The sequence below is a fragment of the Dunckerocampus dactyliophorus genome, chromosome 8, assembly GCF_027744805.1.
Source record: "Dunckerocampus dactyliophorus isolate RoL2022-P2 chromosome 8, RoL_Ddac_1.1, whole genome shotgun sequence".
NCBI classification, from domain to species: Eukaryota; Metazoa; Chordata; class Actinopteri; order Syngnathiformes; family Syngnathidae; genus Dunckerocampus; species Dunckerocampus dactyliophorus.
Window position 1 is genome coordinate 19,336,996 of NC_072826.1, and position 17,725 is coordinate 19,354,720.

Genomic DNA, 17,725 nt, shown 5'->3' on the forward strand with positions numbered 1-17,725 from the left:
TTTTTGCAACTTTCTGATGCCTCCTTGTACAGAAAAAATATTTTAAATCACTTATTCGCTTCCATTTATGTAATTTTATTATGAAATTTAATTTTTACTATGCCTTTTAGGTTCTTATAAAACATTGAAAATGTTCTCCCATTTTTTCTAGACATTATATTTTTGTATGCACTTTTATTTTTTTAACAAGACATTTATTATTATCAGTGTTATTATTATTATTCACTGAGAAAATGGCTCATGTATTACATGCCATGTGATTTGTCACAGCCAATCAGCAAAAAGGTTAATGATAATATAGGAAACATGAGAAAAAAATGTATGAAAAAAGAAGTATATTTTACTGCTATATTGTTTGTATAAATATAATATTGAAAAATGTTGAAAAAAAAATCATTCAAGTTGAACTTTTTTTTTTTACATTTTCAGTTTTTCTCCTCTCAGTTTTTTCCCCCTATTTTGTATTTTAAAAATGTATCAAAGCCCTTAAGAAAATGTAAAAAAAAAAAAAAGTTTTTTAATTATTATTTTTTTGAGCCACTTTAACGCTAACAAGAGGATATAAAATATTTTTTCTAAAATTTAGTGGAAAGTGAACTGCACCTGCACGTTTATCCAGAGCGTCACTAAAATGTGATGGCTGTTTCCTCTGCCAAGTGTGGTAGGACCTGGTGAAGTAGTTTTTGTGTAAGCGTACTAATTTACATTAATTGGGTTTTTTGAGGATGTAATTCAGTATATAATAGTCTATGTAACACGTTTGACTCTACAGTTTAGACCTTTAAGGGTAGGGCTGTCCAAGGTGCGGTCTGGGGTCTGCTTTTGGCCCTCGGCTCTTTTTGTATTAGCCCGCGGCACAATGTAGAACTAAAATTCTACCAGAAAAACAGCAAAAATGGGAGAATAGAACAAAAAGGCACAATATAAAGAGAAAAAGTTGAAATTTTGACACCAATAATAGTTTTTTTCAGTCTTTTTACAAATGTAAAAATAAATAAAAATACCAGGCTGGCCCCCCCGCTCCCTGCATCCTTAGTGGAAAAAGTTTGGACAGCCCTGTTTTAGAGCAATATGTATCAAATAAGGATGAGTAGATACATTATCTGCATTTTGGAATAGTGGAATAGTCCCTGGTCAAAGTCACATTCAATTCCCATTCTCTTGCTGTAATCACGCCCTCAGGACAGGCCTTCAAATATTGATCCCCATCATCTGAGTGGATCTTTAATCACTCTCCTCCAAGGCCGCTATCACGCCTGCAGATCTGCTAAGGTGCTAAGATGCTATTCTGCAGCTCTCCGATAACTGGCAGACATTTGGAGTGCTGCTCCTTTTTTTTTATTCTCTCCTCCTCCCCTGTCTGCCCCGCTGACCTCTGCCTAACTTAAAGGTACATCTCGGGGGCATTTCATTTGGGCAGAACGGCGAAAGCTATCGGTGACAGAGGAACTAATCCAGTCTTGCGCAGATTAAGAGTATTTGTGGAGCGGGGTGTGTTGGCGCTGGCGCCGGGAATGGAACAGAAGGGCCTCGCTATCAGCTCTCCAGGCAGGCAAGCCCTCGGGCCAGCACAGTCCTACAGGAGTCTTTGTACTTCCCCCAAAGCCTTCACTTTCCCCGCACTACTCTATTTCTCTTCTGCAGCCCTCCTTCTGTACACGGTCATAGTTTCACTCATGTACAGGTGCTCCAGTGGGTGCAGCAAGCAGCAGATTGCGCTCTTTTTGTGCCAGTAATGACTGAAATAGAATGAATGCTTGTCTTTCTTTATTGGGGTTGTTTTCAACAACAATCCACACTGAGAAGCTCGTCAAACATCCACTCAAAGACAAAAAAAAATGCAATTTGACTGTTGAATAAATGAGCAATGAAAGAAGCTTTTTATTTATTTATCTGAAAGGATGCACATTGTATCAATTTACAATTCTCTCCAGGCCGCAGGGCTCACAACTTGAGAGAATTAATTACTTTGTGTGTGTGTGTATGTGTGTGTGTGTTTTTATTATTTTTAAAGTAATCTATCTGTAGCGAGAGCAAAGAGGGAGGGAGGTGGGAGGCAGAGAACACCCCGGAGCATTGTCCTTTAAACTAAAAGTCCTGGCTCGCATTATCTCCCGAAGCAGCACTCGCGCTACGTCCAACAACAAACCAAACAGGGAGGAAGGGGGAGGAGGGGTGTGAAGAGTATGTTCACAAAAATGAATTGCGTTTTTCTATATAAAAATGTCAAAGTCCTTTTCTTTAGATTGGTCATACATCCCAATATTCAGCAGGCCGCTATTCCCCTTTGATGCTAAAAATGCATGCATAGTATGCTAGATTTTAACCAATGATGGATTGACGAAAGTTATCAAGCATCAGTGTTATTTATGTATCCAAAAACAGTTAAAATCCTAAAATACTCATTATCATGATTTGGCTTTTTTGCAACTTGCAATTTAGCGTTCAAGAAAATCCAAAATTTATTGAAGACATTTTTTATGAATTTCATTTTTTACACTTGTTGTATATAGCTTACAGAAATGTAAGTTACATGGTTGTTGTTTTTTTTTTTGCAACGCTATAATTAAATTCTTGATTCATAATACAAATTCAGTATCCAAGAAAATACCCCCCCAAAATTGTTCAAGACAACAGTGTTTTCGTTTTTACCTTTGTCATATTTATTTTAGGCTTATTGTTGTAGATTTTTCAAAACTGCTGACATAAATGTACTATTTTTTTCTATTAACAAGCTGATTTTCATGACTATTTTGCAACGCTATCATTGAAAATTTTAGTCACAATGCGAATTTAGTACGAAATGCTACAAAAAAATGGCAGCAAGCATTAATAACGCGCTGATCTAAGAACAAACAAAACACAATATTTTGCCATAATTTTATATGGAAAATAATAAGTTTAAAATGGTCGACTATTAGGGGTGAAATAACGATTCAATTTGTCTCATGATTTGTGGTTGCTGATACGATTCAAGGACGATATTGGTTCATTTACAACAATACGATCCAAAACAATTCAGTCAATTTAAATCAATTCTGTAACTTTTTAGCCCAAAATTTGACCACTGTGACTGTGAAACAAATACCTGGATACTGGACAGTGCAGGTGAAGTTTCCTAGATTCCTGGTGTTTTTTGTAGGGGAATCAGGTATAAATTAATTATGGATATAAACAAACACGTTTTAAACACGTTCACGTTTTTAAAAAATAAATTGCAACCAACATTTCAACAGTAGGTTTACCTGCTAATTCTGCTTTTGTTATTCTACATTAAAATAATACAATCCATCCATATTCTACCGCTTATCCGAGATTGGGTCACGGGGGCAGCAGCCTAAGCAAGAAAGCCCAGACGTCCCTCTTCGCGGCCACTTCGTCCAGCTCCTCCAGGCGGATCCCGAGGCATTCCCAGGCCAGTTGGGAGACATAGTCTCTCCAACGTGTTCTGGGTCTTCCCCAGGCCTTCTACCGGTCAGACTTGCCCTGAACACCTCCCCAGGGAGGTGCCCGGGAGGCATCCTGACCAGATGCCCAAGCCACCTCATCTGGTTCCTCTCAATGCGGAGGAGCAGTGGTTCTACTCGAGTTCCTCACAGATGACAGTGCTTCTCACCTTAACTCTAAGCGAGATAATAATACAGTATTAATATCGAAATAAAGTGCAACCAACATCTCTTCAGGTTGAATTAACAGTAGGTTTACCTTCTACTTTTGCTGTTGTTTTTCAGCATAAAAAGAATATTATAATACATAAAAATAATAAAAATAATAGTGACTTAATTAGAACATCTCCCTCTTTGCAAAAGCCAAAGTGTTTCCACACACTGGACCGCAATGGGGGATTAATTATTTTCCTCTTGCCGGTTTGTCCTCTGCCAGACAGACAGGTAGACTGAATCAAGTAACATTTAACGTCTTTATCATTAAAAGTGCTAAAAAAAACACAGTTATGCTTCACAAGGACAGGAAGAGCCGACATCGAAGGATCAAAAAGCGACGTCGCTATGTACGCTTGGTTCCTGGCGTGCTTTTTCCAGTGATTTCTTTCCTAGTATCGATGCAATCGCCTTTTAAACGATGTTAGATAGATACAGTATATGTCGTCCAGAATGGCAACTTGCCGAACACAGATCGATGTAGTTGGATCATAGGAATACAAATCGATACATCAATACAGTAGATGAATTGTCTACTGAATGCTACAGGACTCATGTTCCAGGTCAAGACAACATAAATAAATAAATTAACAATGTAATCAACATGTTCTTTTGTTGAGTTTTAGTGGGAAATACTGAAAAAAAGTCAGCTCCCAAAAAAGTGCCACACACAACACTCAATATTTTGTTAATATTTAATTTCAAATGACAAAGAAAGATTTTCAAGAAACTCCACGACAAATATGCGTGTCCTATTCTTAGCACGAGGCATTCATTTTCACATGAAACCCTGCTAAATTCACACAAATCTTAATTAACATGCTTTATTTGAGTCCTCATTTTCGTTGTTTGGAAGGTTTTAGGAGAATTATAGTCGAAAATCTTCTTAAAATAAACCTCATGATGTGATAGCATTGATTAAGATGCTAAGTATCTGACTTTTCAATGATGTCTAAATGTCCAACTCCATCCTTTTATTCGTGTTTTTAAACATCAGATGCCTAAAAGTTACACTGTGCGTGCAGAAACCTCCAAAAAAAAGAGCTTATCTTTGCTCCTTCAGCAAAATTTCAACTATTAAGGCAGAATATTATTTTTGAGAAGGACTGACAGGCAGATTTTTTTTTCCTGACCCATCCTTAAAATAGCAAAAATCTGTGATAAGGCATCGTTTTTCTTTTGAAGAACTTTTATGAGCATGAATATTAATTGGAGCAATTGTTGGCTATTGGGCGATGCAATCGAGCTTCAATTAAAAACTAAAATGGACCACCGTGCCTTGCAGCCATCTCGTCTGTCCTCCTGCAAGACACTTTGTCAAAGAAGCTTCTTGTTCGTGATCCTTGAGTTAAATGTGTCCTCATGCATGCTGTCTCTTATGTTACATGCTTTAACGTACAATTAACATATGGAAATGATGTGTTATGTTTCCTTAAGCTGTGATTAATGTAGAGAATGTTTAATTCTTCTTATGCGGGATCCTTCATGTGATGTATGTACACGTGTGTGTGTGTGTGTGTGTGTGTGTGTGTGTGTGCGCTGCTAACCACCTCCATGATGGCCTAATTGGTTTAGCAGCCGGGGGGCCAAAGGCCAGTAGAGCATAGCCAAACTCAACATGAACCTGATGTTGAGAAGTACGACTTCCTCGCTATAGGAGGTTTTTTTATTATTAGTATGAAGCACCCCCTCACTCACTTGAAAGTGCAGTGGTCCAGTGTGCTCCAACTGGAGGTAATCTCTTCCATTTGAAGACATTGTGAGACCTTCCTCTGGCAAGTGTCACATGCTATTACAATAATCTAGAATATTGAATTGGAAGCTTTATGCAGCGGCAATAACGCACGCGCTGTCATATTCGGGGGCCGAGCCCTAACCTGCAGTATCAGCGGGCCTCTCTATTGGCTTTGCAGAGCACACTTTTTGTGCGGGGATCTGAAGGGATCGTTTAGCAGTTCCAAGTCCATTACTATTCATGAGACGGCTAGGCTAGGGGCGAAGGATTAGGGACTCCCTCGGTGCTTGTTGTGCTGTAGGCTCAGGCTCAGGCTTCGGGCTGTCTGGCACGAATGGTGGGTCTATTATCACCCTTGGGGACCCTTGCGTCCCACAGCAGAATGCTTACTGACAGCGCCAGCTAATGGAAACAGTCGCTCTTGTTCCCTGAACCCATCTCTCCTCTAAGAAATTGACATGTGGCATTTGTTTATACATTATACAACGTTTATGTCATTCTTTCACTCCTGGATTTATTTACTGACTCATTCCGCTTTAATCTTACTATTAATTTCATTGATTTTTATTTAATCTATTTATTTACTTATACCTGAAATAATTTATTATTTTTTTTTACACTTTTTCTTCTGCCTTTCTTTCATCACTACATAAACCACAGGTGACGAAAAAAATCAAGGAATGTGCGGGGACCACTTTGATATTTTTCGATATATTTTTTGTTTTGTGACAAGGCTTAAAAAAAACATTATACACAGTTTATTATACACAAGACACAGCTTTGTGTTATCATTAGGAATTACTATCAACATGTCAGCTTTTTGTCTTTCTATTGTGCCCTTTTGCTCCATTTTTCTGATAGTTTTTTTTTGTTTACTGTAATTTTTCGGTGTATAAGTCGCTACTTTTTTTTCACACTTTGAACCCTGCAGCTTGTACAGTGATGTGGTTAATTTATGGCTAAAAACTGCATTTCCTATGATGCTTAGCGTGCAGCTTCAGGAAGTAGTAGTAGTAGTGTCACGCTTCGCAGGACAGGAGCGTGTACTTCCTGTCCTGCGCCATTATTCTGGCAAGCTATGCTTCCGGGGTGGTGGAAGGAACTGCCACTCCACGCCTGGTGGCCGCACAGCTGCGGTCAATACTAATCACTGACAGTTAAAAGACCAGCGCCGTCGTATGCGCCGCGCTGGTTCATTGTTGTTGTCATTTCCATCGTTGATTTTTCCGTGCTGTCACCTACCTGTGTATAGTTGATATTATTTTTCCCACAGAGTTTTTCCTCTGTTATTTTTAGTTTGTTCCTGTCCTGCGCAATAAAATTACTTTTATTTTTGCACCTTGCCGCCTTCTCTCTGCACCCTGGGGGTCAACCTGCCGACAGCTTCAACGTTCGTGACAGAATGAACCAGCAGCAATGACCCCCGCAGAGACAGCTCCCCGCAGCTTCGCGGAGATGGACGTCTTTCTTGAGCGTTTGCTGCGGGAGCATTGGACACTCGGTAGGATCGTGGAGCGCCTGCGGGAGGTGAGAACCAGCAGTGATCAACGCAACCAGGTAGTCGGATGCAAGGCCCACCTCCAGCCCCCTCGCCACCCTTCTGGACCTCTCGGTGACGTCTGGAATCCGTCCCTTGAGGGGGGGGCTATGGTCGGCTGTGCGTTCCCATTCGCACAGCTTCTTGCGGAGCGGACCGCAGGGACGACGTTTCGCCAGGTTGAGGTCAGGTCACCTCTGGTGCCCGCAATTTTGTCCCGCGGGGCCGAGGTTGGATCACCTCCGACAGCCGAGAGCAAGCCGTCGCCCGCCGAGGCTCCTCCCTCGCCTCCGACAACCGAGAGCAAGCCGTCGCCTACGGTCGGCTGTGCGCGCTCAGTTGCACAGCTGCTTCCGGAGCGGATCGCAGGGACGACGTTTCGCCAGGTTGAGGTCAGGTCACCTCTGGTGCCCGCAATCCTGTCCCGCGGGGCCGAGGTTGGATCACCTCCGACAGCCGAGAGCAAGCCGTCGCCCGCCGAGGCTTCTCCCTCACCTCCGACAAACGCGAGCGTTCCCTCGCCCGCCGAGGCTCCTCCTCCACCTCTGACAGCCGGCGACCCTCCGCCGGTCCTCCCTCCACCCACCCTAGAACTCCTGGACTCATGGAACGTCTGGCATCCGTTCCGTGGGGGGGACGTACTGTCACGCTTCGCAGGACAGGAGCGTGTACTTCCTGTCCTGCGCCATTATTCTGGCAAGCTATGCTTCCGGGGTGGTGGAAGGAACTGCCACTCCACGCCTGGTGGCCGCACAGCTGCGGTCAATACTAATCACTGACAGTTAAAAGACCAGCGCCGTCGTATGCGCCGCGCTGGTTCATTGTTGTTGTCATTTCCATCGTTGATTTTTCCGTGCTGTCACCTACCTGTGTATAGTTGATATTATTTTTCCCACAGAGTTTTTCCTCTGTTATTTTTAGTTTGTTCCTGTCCTGCGCAATAAAATTACTTTTATTTTTGCACCTTGCCGCCTTCTCTCTGCACCCTGGGGGTCAACCTGCCGACAGCTTCAACGTTCGTGACAAGTAGTAGTAGAAGTGAAGCGGAAGCGGAAGCTAATATCGCAGTTTTATCACATCTTAAAGTGAGTTTAATTTATAATTACTGCAGCTTCTATTTGGGCTGCTCGGACAACCGACCGTCCACTATCACCGACGGGTTTCGAAAGACTGGGCTACTGCTTGATGAAGAGGATCACTCAAGCTAAATGGCTAATTTGCCTCAAGACAAAAGTGACTCCAAGAGTGACAACAAAAGAGAGCAAGAGACAGAAAAAATGTGTGACGAAGACAATTGTGGTGCTGAAGACGATGACTTTAGTGGGTTTTAGTTCCCAGGAGGAGGAGGAGGACAGCAATTAATGACTTTTCTGGTAGCCTACTGTTTAACCAGTCATCTTACATGCACTGTCTGGCACTTTTGGGGAAAAAGCATTCATTTAATCAAAAGTTAAAAAAATCTTTCTGTGTACTAAATATCTCGTTACGACGTGGACACCTGCGGCTCATAGACAGGTGCTGCCTATATATGTACAAATCTTTTTTTCTCTTTAAATGTAGTGGTTGCAGCTAATATACCGGTGCGCTCTAATGTCTGGAAATAACGGTAATTATTTTCTACAGTGTGTGGTGGACCACTAATAGCTCCCCTGCCGCACTTTGGACACCCCTATAGCCTCATTCTTTTCTCTCCCTAATAGAAAATGGTAACATTTAAACACAGGAAGTGAACAAACTATCAATAATGGCTGACACATGGAGAAGGGTTAGGATTAAATCAGCTCTGCTTGGTCCTACTCCTTTTACAATTGTGTAAACATGTGATGAAGTTTTTTGTCTGTTCCACATGTAATGGAGCGTTTAAAGTGCTGGCATGGAAGCGTATTCTTACTTTTTACCTGAACTTTATCAACGCTTTAATCCTCAGTTGTTTCCCCGACCCCCAGGTGATGAGTATCCTGAGCAACCCCAGCGCCGTGCCCTCCCAGCCGCAGCACGACTTCTCCATCTCTCCGCTGCACGGCAGCCTGGAGAGCTCCAACCCCATCTCGGCCAGCTGCAGCCAGCGCTCGGACCCCATCAAGAGCGTGGATAGCCTGGCCTCCTCGCAGTCCTACTGCCCCCCTACCTACAGCGCCACCAGCTACAGTGTGGACCCCGTCACTGCTGGATACCAGTACAGCCAGTATGGACAGAGTGAGTACACTTTTTAAGCTTTTAAGAAAACATTCACAGAAGACCCTTGGAACTCCAATGTAAAAGTGCCTCAGACATGCATCTCCACTGGCTGGCAAAGGTGTTCACAGTTAAGTCAGCTAGAGACCGCCCCCTTTTCATTTTTCATCAAACACATTGGATTTTTGGACTTGATGTTTATCAATGAAGGTTGAATGTCACTGATTTAAGCACACTGGGTTGAAAATTGGGTGGTTCAAACATATTAAAGTTGTTTTTGCTGTGTTTTTATGGAACTTAAATAAGATGAAATGAGTTTTTGGGAGACGTAAATACGTAATGATAATTTTTAAAGGAGATACTAAATATGAAACTGAAATAATACAAATAATACGTAGATACAAAAAAAGAAAGAAAATACTTTATCATATATAGACAAAACTTGAAATATTAAAAATACTTTATGTAGTATACGCAAAAAAATATATAATAAAAAAACTATATAACACTTAAAGTACAAAAAAATAAATAAATAAATATTATAAAAGTACCAACATTTCTGGTACTACACATGGGCTACTTGCTATGTTTTTTTAATTAAATGGTTACGAAAGCTCACTCAAAGAAATAAAACTATTGAAATAATACTAAAATGATATAAAATACAAAAATGAAGATGTTTTAAGAAAATAATAATGAAAATACAAATAAAAACAAAACAATTAAAATATTCAAATGCTAAATGTAAAAATACAAAAAATATATACTAAAATACAAAAAATACAATTAAAATTCTGATGTCATGATAAAATACTAAAAAAAAGTAGTGCGGCATATGCAGTTGAGAGACGAGAGACCTTGTTGACCTTTGCACTCTAGTTTGAGACACGTGCTCTTGATAAAGACCCCCCACACCCCTTTTACATACACACACACACGCACACACACACACACTATTACCAGCACTAGCAGCATCATGCTCCTTAGTCACATCCCTCTCCTCTTGGATGGGAAAGAGCAGAGGGCCACTTCAAAGAGCGGCACGCCCTCAGGGGCCACAATGTCCTCTTGGCCACCTCTTCCTCTCGCCTCCATCTCTCACACGCACACACACACACTGGTCCAGCCTGGGGGCAGGAAAGAGTTTGCTTTATTAGATTAGCATAATTGACTGATGCTGTCTCGGCTATTGATGAAGGTAAAATGAAGCACACTTCCCCAAGCAGCCAGCATGCACACATTTGTTTGTTATTTACACGCACACATACTCTCACACACACACACACACACACACACACACAGACCTAAAGTGTCCAACATCATCGCCACATGTCACGTGTCGGCCGCTCGGCAAGAGTGTGCCGGCTACGGCGGACGCGAGCTGATGCGAGGTTAATTAAGATGCTGATTGAGCACAGTGGATGGCTAATGAATGGAGGATGATGAAAATGATGGGCCGTGTGGACTGTGGAGGCCATGAAATCGCACATGCCAAGTGTAATGAAGACTGGCACACACACACACAGTCTTCATGGAGGGAGGAGGGGGGTGGGTGTTGCTGAGTGACAGCATGGAGATTCCACCAGGATGCATATGATCCGTGCCAGAGCCATGCCAACCTCACCCCTCACTTTTTCTTTCTTTTCATTTGACGGACTCGCCTCTGACACAACGCATTTCATCACTACTGACAGCCAATGAACACACAATAAGACAATCTGGACACTTTGTCCTACACGGGGGGGGCTGGAGCCTATCCCAGCCAAACCCCAAAAGTAACCATTTTCATTTTTGAACTTAAGGCCATTCGTTGGGTTCTTCTGCAAGTACTGATAACAGCATGTAGCTCATGAAAAAATGCATGTATTGTCATCTTTATAGCAAGTATGTCTATTTCTTCAAAACACATCATTTTAGACCACGCTCCCTCCATGCACACTCTGTTGCGTCAGTTTTTGTCAGTGCACAAAACTGCAATGTTTTAAGATATACAAAAAATATAAATCTAAATGTTTTAAAAAGTTGTTTTTTGTGTTTTGCTAAAACACACACACACACACACACACACATTAAATTCCCTTTAAATAAAAACAATACTAAAATGTTAAAAATAAAACTAAACTATACTAAAATGATTAAAAGACTAAATGTAATACTATATAAAATACTAAAAATGCAAAAAAAATGCAGAAAATGCAAGAATAAAAATATACAATATAATACTACAAAAATACTAAATCTAATACTAAAATATTATAACAAACATATTATATTACTAAAATTCTGAAAAATACAAAATGTAATACTATAAAAGTTAATTCAACATGTAATATATTTACAGTATATAACATGAAATATTATATTATAAATATATAACATAACAAGAAATATTAAACACGACTAAATATAACACTAAAAATGAACTAAGAACTACTAAATATAATACTAAAACCCCAAAATATATTTAAAAAATACTGTGTATGTATATAAAACAAGACAAAATACTAAATACACTAAGGCCCCAACTAACGAACACAATTGGTTCCAGACGACCGTTCTTATGTTGAATCGTTCTTAAGTCGAGGAAAAGGTAATATTACCAATGATATAGGTACTACATGTACGTGTATACATATACAGTATGTATGTAAATATGAGTTTGGATGCAGTAGTAATATTAAACGAGGATAATTAATGAAAAAAACAATAATAAAAGTGATATAATAATACGTAATGATAAATGTTATTTACCTTTGAAGAGGAGTGGTCGAGCATACGTCGTTGTGGAGGAGTTGGAGGAGGAGATAGTGAAAAAAAGGAGAAATGGTCATCGTCGTTAGACTCTTCTAAAAGAGGTAGTGTTCTATGAGTGGTGTAGAATTAAGCAGGCCTATTAACTCTTCATAAACTTTAATCACACGCTCTGTCGGGTTGTACAATTTAGCTTTCCATTTAGCTTTACACTGTATCTCCCCAGCGTCTAACTCTTCCTCTGTTGGTCCCATTAGCTCTAAGACTGCATTAGCAGTGTCACAGTGCCCTCTACTGGTCAAGCATGTACGGTAGCAGTATAAATACTGACTGAGCGACTGACTACAAGGCAAAATAAAATAAGATATAGACCAGTCGGCTTGTGTTCGTATCCGCGAGTGTTCGCTAGTCGGGTGTTCGTAAGTTGGGGACCTAGTGTATATGGAAAAACTACTTAGATACTGAGCCTAAATACTGAGGGTATTAAAAACTACTAAATACTGACAACTAGCAAATATAATACTAAAACCTAAAAACCAAATTCAAAATATACATAAAACAAGAAAAATTTAAATGACAAAAATAATGCTAAAAATAAAAAATGTAATTCTAAAAACTAAAAAAACAAAACAAAAAGCCCTGTAAATAGTATAATACTAAAAATGAGAAAAAGATACTAAACATCACACTAAAAACTACAAAATGTAAGACGCTACTACATGTAACAATAATAATCATACGATAAAATTAGAATACAGTAATATGGGTCCAGCTGCACTAAAGTCAGCTACGTGAACCACTAGCTTGTACTTGTCGTCAATTGCAGGGCAGCTGTGAATACAGCAATGAGTTGGAGTCAGTCCCACACCAGCTGCACTAAAGTCAGTCAGCTCTGTGAACCACTACAATACCAACGTGCTTCAACATAGCATTGTTATGTTAAGGCCATAACCAACACGAGCTCTGAGCCCAAACATACTTGCTGTGGGGCAACAGTGTTAACCACTACACCACCTGATGTTGACTGTGGTCTCCTCTGTCGCCGTAGCTGCTGTGGACTACCTGGCCAAGAACGTAAGCTTGTCCACCCAGAGGCGGATGAAGCTCGGAGACCACTCGGCCGTGCTGGGACTGCTGCAGGTGGAGACGGGGCAGGCTTACTGAACCCTCCTCCCAACATTCACAAACACCTCCAAGTTCCATCAAGTGTGGACCCTCCAAAACTCCAGCGGAGGAAGTGAGACGTGCTACGGGCTACACTTTAAAGGGGACCACATATTGGACCAACGCCCCAGAGCCATTGGCAACATGTACTCATGTGACCTTGATGTTGATAGTAGTTAACAAATATCATCATTTCTTCTTTTTTGATATGATTGTTAATAATGATAATATTCTTGTGCTTATTATTGCTAACGTTGTTTGATTCCACTGGTGTGTTCGTGAGGAGGAGCACAATGATTGTTTTCCAAGCTGCTCTTCTCTCCCCCCCCCACCCGCAATTCCCACCCCCTCACTTTTAGTGAGCGATTTGACCTTCCCGCTTTCATATCCATCTTGACATTCCAAAAGAACTTGGCCACTCTGTGGGAAGTCTGGCTGGAGGGATCCTGCAGGGAATTTTAAGCAGTGTTTTGGCCGCCAACAGCCCCCCCCCGCGCCTCTAACCTCCACCCCATCCTTAGCCGCGGTCCACAGGGAGGGGGGGCTTTGTTGTAAAAACCGGATTGGAGAAATTAATGTATTTTGTTTAGAAATATGGAGGTCTAACTACATTACACCCCCCTCTAATTGCCCTCTGCTAGTGTGGAAAGCAGATTAAATCACATACATTCACAGTGAACCCCTCCTCTTATGATTCGTATTTTCTCTTTACAGAGCACATCTTGTACAAACCTTCACTTCAAGCATTCCTGACAAACATTCCAACGTATGCAGCATTCCAACTCTTCTTCCTTGGAATAAATACACAAGCTGAGCCACTAACTTGATTTTACTGCCGTCACTTGGTTACAAGACACATGCAGACGAAAAAGTTGGAAAAAAGTTACGACAAAAACAGCTCATGTTCATGAAAATTGTGACTGACAAAGCAATTCTACAAAAATGTCACGAATGTACAAGAATAAAAGCAGAATATTATTTTTACGAGACGAAATGGAGTCCTACGTTTTCAAATAAAAAGTAGTAATATTACGAGAATGAAGTTACGAGAGAGAAAAGACATCAATTTACAGCAATGACGTCTCAATATTAGAAGATTGCACAAGAACAAAGTTGTCATATTAGGAGACAAAAGTATTTCACATGAAGGAAGTCGTAAATGAAGGTATTTAACGTAGTCATATTACAAGAAGAGGTTTTACAGTAATAATGACGGAATTTTTAATATTTTGAGGAAAAAAGATAATTTCATACAAAAGATGTATAAAATGAAATTGGAATATTATGAGTAGGGTTGGGCATCGTTTGAATTTGAACGATTCTGGTTCCTCGTTTCGATCCGGTTCCTAACAATTGTCCATTCCAATGCTTTTGTGATACAGAGCCATAAAAGTTTGCTTGTTTTAAATCAGGGAGCTAACCAGAGTTCTTTTTGGATGAAATGTCTGAACTTCCAGATGAATTCTTTTATGATATGAAGTTTTTATCAACTTTACTATGAATTTCTTACAGCGCTATTTTCAACCAGTATATAAATATCAAATCATTCAAACTGAATATAAATGTTATGAAGTTTCTTTTTACACTTTCACAAAAGACGTTTACTTTTGACATAAAAGACCATAAAAGACTTTACTTTTGAGTAGTATACTTTGTTTTCTCCCTCAATTTTGCTGTAAGCTATTTTTTATGACGCCCTTATTTTGTTACCACAAGTAAACAGGGTGTAGCCCAAAATGCTCTTATTTTGAAGGCCGGAAGTGTGTTGTGTGGGTTGAGAAGGTCCCTTGACTGTCGCTAATGGAGACGGTGCAAATGAATGAACTTGACTAGCCGTAGCAGTAGCTCCCGTCCATTATTTATACTTAACTTCCACAACATCAGCGGGCATCCTGAAAAAGAAATGACTTATTGACAATCAGAACTGCCAACACTAACTACAGACTGACTAGCACTGCTGTTGTTGGCATCCTGTCATGTATGTGTGTTTGGGTTTTGGTATGATGTTGTTGATTGTTGGCTCATTGTGTTCCCGTTATTAGATTTTATATATAATTTTAGTAAATGGGATTAGGACGAGGGACCACAGATGAAAAACAGCCTTTTGGCTAATTCCGGCATATTGACTAGTATGCACCAGCCCCGTAAATAAATACAGTAAATAAATATAAACATTTGAACAATTCCGTGAGAATCACGGTTCCAATTGATGCTCAAGACTCGATGCCCAACACTACTTATGGGAAAGACATAGCGATTTTCCCAATAAAAACATGATATGAAAAAGCAAGAAAAATCATTTACAAGAATGAAGGTGTCACATTCAGAGAGGAAAGACCTGATTTTGCAAGAATAAAGTTGTCTTTTTGCAAAAATCGTATATTAACGTTACAATAGAAGCATTCCCAAAAAAACGTACACAACCTGAGCCACTGTCATTATCGTAATGCACAAAAAGACACGAACGTGCTCCATTGATATCGTCTTCATCAGTGAAATGTACAAAAAGAATGGTGGATATGATCCATGCAGCACTTCAAGTTGACCTCCGACATGATCCAGGACCACCTGCCCCCCATGTCCTTTTCTTTCTTTTTCTTTAAAAAGTGTACAGTCGTCGTTTGTTTATAAGGAATATGTTTTATACTAAAACAAAACTGTCTGGCAACTTTCTGTTGGTTTTGTTTGACTTGTATTTAATTGCGTTGGAAGCCTGTGAAGGGATGGAGAATGTGTCAGTGTTTGGACTTAATTCCCTGCGAATGGAAACTGGCGTAAAAGAGGACCAAAAGTGCTGCCTATGGACCACAGGACCACTGTAGTGTACATTCTATACCAAGGCGGCTGGATCTTCTTGCTTCAGGATGTGTTTCACCGCCTTGACCTCTCGGACTGATCAATGCAGGACAGACAGGACTGCATCTTCCCAGGACACACCCCTCCAACTGAGTCGTTGACGAGAACCTAACTCCACGCACTGAACTGCAGTTTCTCCTGTGAACTTGTGTACAGGTATATTTAAAAAAAAGAAGAAGAAATTAGAATTGTCTTTAGTGTACCAATGCCGTTTCTAACACTTCAATAAACATTTGGATATTTAAAGCATCTTATTCCCCGTCGCCCTCTTCCCGACCCTTAATCTGTTTAGTTGCTTTCTGACATCCTCGTTCTCTTCTGTTGGCATGTGTGTATATGATCATACGTATAATTTATTCTGCTGTATCAATATTAGACTAGCGGCAAAACTTGTATTGCTATTTACTACCTTCAGCCTGTGGGTGTGTTTACTGTAACACTGGCGTAAATGTTATCAAATAAAGATCACAAATGCAATACTATCTTGCAAAATGTACTTTTTTTTTTTTTTTACTTCTGTCCAAGTTGGAGAAGGAATATGAGGGCCACACTGAAAAGACAAAAAAATCAAATTACAGGACAAAAGTAATGTTTTTGATTCAACGTATTTTGTTGGGTTTTTTTTACAAGAAAAAGATTTTTGAAATTATTTTATGAAAAATAGGACAAAAGAATTGTAATTTACAAGATTTTTTTTTAAAAGCTGATTTTACAAAATTGTTGAATTATGAGGAAAAAGTTGAAATTTGAGAAAAATCAAAATTACCAATTGCAAAAAAACAACACAAAAAAATATATTTTACGAGAAAGGTTATGTACAAATATATCGTGGTTTTTACAAGAATAGTGGAATTTTACAAAAGTTACATGGAAAAAAGTTGTATGTTCATGAAATTTCCAAATTACAAATAAAAAGTAATTCCAGCCGTCCCTCGCTCTTTCGCAGGTTGCACTTTGCTCCCTCAGTTTTGTGGCTGACTACTGCCTATTATTAGTAAAAGAAAAATGCACTTTTATGCAAATGTTATGTATTCTTGAACTGAATTAAGCATTTTCAAGAATAAAAATGTTCTAAATCAACAAAAACACAAATACAGTTTAAGGCAATACAAAACAATGATGAACTGTAGTCTGCGCTTGCTACTAGGAGTCACTCGTAATACGCATCAAACTCGATTGCCAACGAGAGGATTTTATTATTTTTGAACTATTTAGCTCACGACCTGCACAATAATAACATAATAACAATACTAACAATAGTAATCATCATCATCATGATCATAATAACACGGGTTACCGTTGTGGCCATAGTGCAGCAAAAACTCAACTCTGAATTCCCAACGTCACTTCCTGTCCACACGTTCGGAAGACATTTTTTTCAAACACACACGGGCACGAGTCTCATTTATGTCTTTAATGGCTTATTTTCTCTCATTATGTCTACCGGTACTGTGTTGGGTAATATGAGTGTAAAGGTGACTATATGGTAATGATAATGGTTTAATATATTTAAATATGCATACAGGTTACATTGGAATACATCACATATCACCCTCTACACCTCGGACTTCACACACAACTCCACACAGTGTCACATCCAGAAGTTCTCCGACGACACAGCCATCGTTGGTTGTGTTTCAGAGGGGAATGATCTGGAATACAGGACGGTCATCAGGGACTTTGTCAGCTGGAGTGAGCTTAACCAGCTACAACGCAACACCAGCAAGACAAAGGAGATGATCATTAACTTCCAGAGGAAAACATCTCACTTCACACCGGTGAACATCCAGGGAGCGGACATAGAGTTGGTAGACAGCTACAAATTCCTGGGTGTTCACCTTAACAACA

At 39.9% G+C, this 17,725-nt stretch overlaps 1 protein-coding gene across 3 annotated transcripts in view; it reads left to right on the forward strand.

Annotated features, from left to right (window-relative positions):
* Positions 1-16,359, forward strand: part of pax7a (paired box 7a) — a 72,149-nt gene extending 55,790 nt beyond the window's left edge. For all 3 annotated transcript variants that reach the window (XM_054784002.1, XM_054784004.1, XM_054784003.1), the window contains 2 exons: positions 8,878-9,127; positions 12,906-16,359. In XM_054784002.1, coding sequence (XP_054639977.1) covers positions 8,878-9,127; positions 12,906-13,021 — 366 coding nt within the window. In that variant the 3' untranslated portion in view covers positions 13,022-16,359. The remainder of the gene's footprint in view (positions 1-8,877; positions 9,128-12,905) is intronic.
* Positions 16,360-17,725: the final 1,366 nt, after the last annotated feature.